This window comes from Oryx dammah, unplaced genomic scaffold, assembly GCF_014754425.2.
Source record: "Oryx dammah isolate SB20612 unplaced genomic scaffold, SCBI_Odam_1.1 HiC_scaffold_1744, whole genome shotgun sequence".
NCBI lineage: Eukaryota > Metazoa > Chordata > Mammalia > Artiodactyla > Bovidae > Oryx > Oryx dammah.
The window spans coordinates 1-2,709 of record NW_024071854.1 but is presented as its reverse complement, the minus strand read 5'-3'; the positions used below and the strand labels follow the sequence as shown (position 1 = coordinate 2,709).

Sequence of the window (2,709 nt, the reverse complement as noted above, 5' to 3'; positions counted from 1 at the left end):
ATTAATATAATTTCCCCTGGTAAGATGTGAATATAACAAATATCCAAATCAAACAATTTGCTGTGTTTTTATGCAGCAAAAACCAAATTTACAAAATAACTGTACTGTAAAATACTGACTTTGGCTTCCCTGGTGGCTCAGTAGTAAAGAATCCGACTGCCAATGCAGGAGATGTGGGTTTGATCAGTGTGTCAGAAAGATTATCTAGAGAAGAAAATGGTAATCCACTCCAGTGTTCTTGCCTGAGAAGTCCCATGGACAGAGGAGCCTGGTGGACTACAGTCCATAGGGTTGCAAAAGAGTCAGACATGACTTAATGACTTAACAAGAACAATAAGACTGACTTGTGAAATCTTTATATAAATAATAGTTGAGACAGCTAACAAAGATGCAGTTGTTGGATAAAGGACACAAGAATGGTTTGTAGACATTCTATAAAGGAAGAAATATAAGTGAACATATTTTATAAAGTAACAAATTGCCATAATAATATAGAAGTAAATTGTGTGTGTATATATATATATATTTTATCAGTCTTGTTGTTTTAATGGTTACAAATATCAAAGGCCTGATTTTTCTGTAAAATGTAGACTTTGTGGTCAAGTGGTTAAAGTCATGAATCTTGATGTAGATTGAGATCCCACTCAACACCACAAGTCAATATTATTTTTTAAGTTACTAACCTGTACATGTTTCCACTTCAGTGTTTCTAAAAACTGAATCATATTAATACCTACCTCAGAAGGTTGTTGTGAGAATTTAATGAGATAACCCTGTTAAAACAAATGGAATAGCACTTGTTATATGGGAAATATTTCCAATAGATGGCCACTACTGTTAAAACAATAATCACTATTTTACTATATTTAACTGTATGGAATGGACTGGCCTAATAGAAAGTCATGAATTAGTAGAAAAGTTCTAAGCATATATTTTGAAAAAATACATGAAGACTTTGAGGAGTGGGAAGGAAATTAACAAGGAAAAAAACTGAGGGAAGTTCAATGGAAGGAAAAGATAGATTTATTTAATACCTACACATTTAGCCACATGATGTCGCTGTCCACCGCAAGGTATTTTACCACAGAAGAAATACAGCATTCATTACGTTGTAAGATGCTGCTTTTCCTCACCATCTGTGAAATACGGGCATGGAATGATTATTTATGAAATGAAGAATAAGGAACTAAAAGTATTTTCAAAATTTTGATCGTTACAAAAGCGACCCAATACTTGGAAAACGCTTGCAATGGTACTTTCCTGGAGAGAAGGTCAGGGAGACTGCCGACTACTGCTTTCGGTAATGTTTCTCCTATTCTGGGAGGCCGGGAGCGGCCAGGTCCACTACTGGGTCTCCGAGGAGGCCAAACACGGCACTTTCGTGGGCCGCATCACGCAGGACCTGGGACTGGAGCTGGAGGAGCTGGTGCCGCGCTTGTTCAGGGTGGCGTCCAAAGACCGCGGGGATCTTCTGGAGGTAAATCTGCAGAATGGCATTTTGTTTGTGAATTCTCGGATCGACAGGGAGGAGCTGTGCGGGCCGAGGGCGGAATGCAGCATCCACCTGGAGGTGATCGTGGACCGGCCGCTGCAGGTGTTCCATGTGGAGGTGGAGGTGAAGGACATTAACGACAACCCACCGGTTTTTCCAATGGCAGTAAAAAATTTGTTTATTTATGAATCCCGGCCGCCTGGTTCTCGGATTCCGCTAGAGGGCGCATCAGATGCAGATATCGGAGCTAATTCTTTATTAACTTACAGGCTTAACTCCAATGAGTATTTTACCTTGGATGTAAAAAGAAATGATGAGGAAATTAAATCCCTTGGACTTGTGCTGAAAAAACTTTTAAATCGAGAGGACACTCCTGAGCATCACTTACTTATAACTGCAGTTGACGGTGGGAAACCAGAACTCACTGGTACTACTCAACTGAAGATCACCGTTCTAGATGTAAACGACAATGCTCCAGAGTTTGAGAGCACGATCTACAAAGTCAAATTATTTGAAAATGCACCAAATGGTACCCTAGTAGTGACTGTTAACGCCTCTGATTCGGATGAAGGAATAAATAAGGACATTTTGTATTCTTTCAATACAGACACATCAGCAGATACTCTGTCGAAATTCCATTTAGACCCCGTTAATGGATACATCATTGTAAAGGGTGACATAGATTTTGAGTTAACTAAATTATATGAAATACAGGTAGAGGCAACAGATAAAGGAACTCCCCCAATGGCAGATCACTGCACGGTTCTAGTGGAAATTTTGGACACGAATGATAATGTACCCGAGTTGGTTATCAAATCACTCTCTTTACCTATATTAGAAGATGCTCCAGTCGGCACAGTCATCGCCCTGATCAGCGTGTCCGACCTCGATTCCGGTGCCAATGGGCAGGTGACCTGCACCTTGACTCATCATGTGCCCTTCAAGCTGCTGTCCACCTTCAAGAATTACTATTCATTAGTGTTGGACAGCGTCTTGGATCGCGAGAGCGTGGCGAACTATGAGGTAGTGGTGACTGCGAGGGACGGGGGCTCACCTTCGCTGTCGGCCATGGCTAGCTTGTCCGTGGAGGTGGCCGACGTGAACGACAACGCGCCCGCGTTCGCGCAGCCAGAGTACACAGTGTTCGTGAAAGAGAACAACCCGCCCGGCTGCCACATCTTCACTGTGTCGGCGCGAGACGCGGACGCGCAGGAGAA

The 2,709-nt window shown here is 42.1% G+C and overlaps 1 protein-coding gene across 1 annotated transcript; it reads left to right on the top strand.

The window, feature by feature from the left end:
* Window positions 1-746: 746 nt before the first annotated feature.
* Window positions 747-2,704, top strand: LOC120859591 (protocadherin alpha-3-like; the record flags this gene model as incomplete). The annotated part of the gene is made up of 1 exon (XM_040235641.1): window positions 747-2,704. A coding segment is annotated over exon 1 (1,455 nt), but the record flags the coding sequence as incomplete, so codon positions are not given.
* Between the last annotated feature and the right edge of the window lie 5 nt (window positions 2,705-2,709).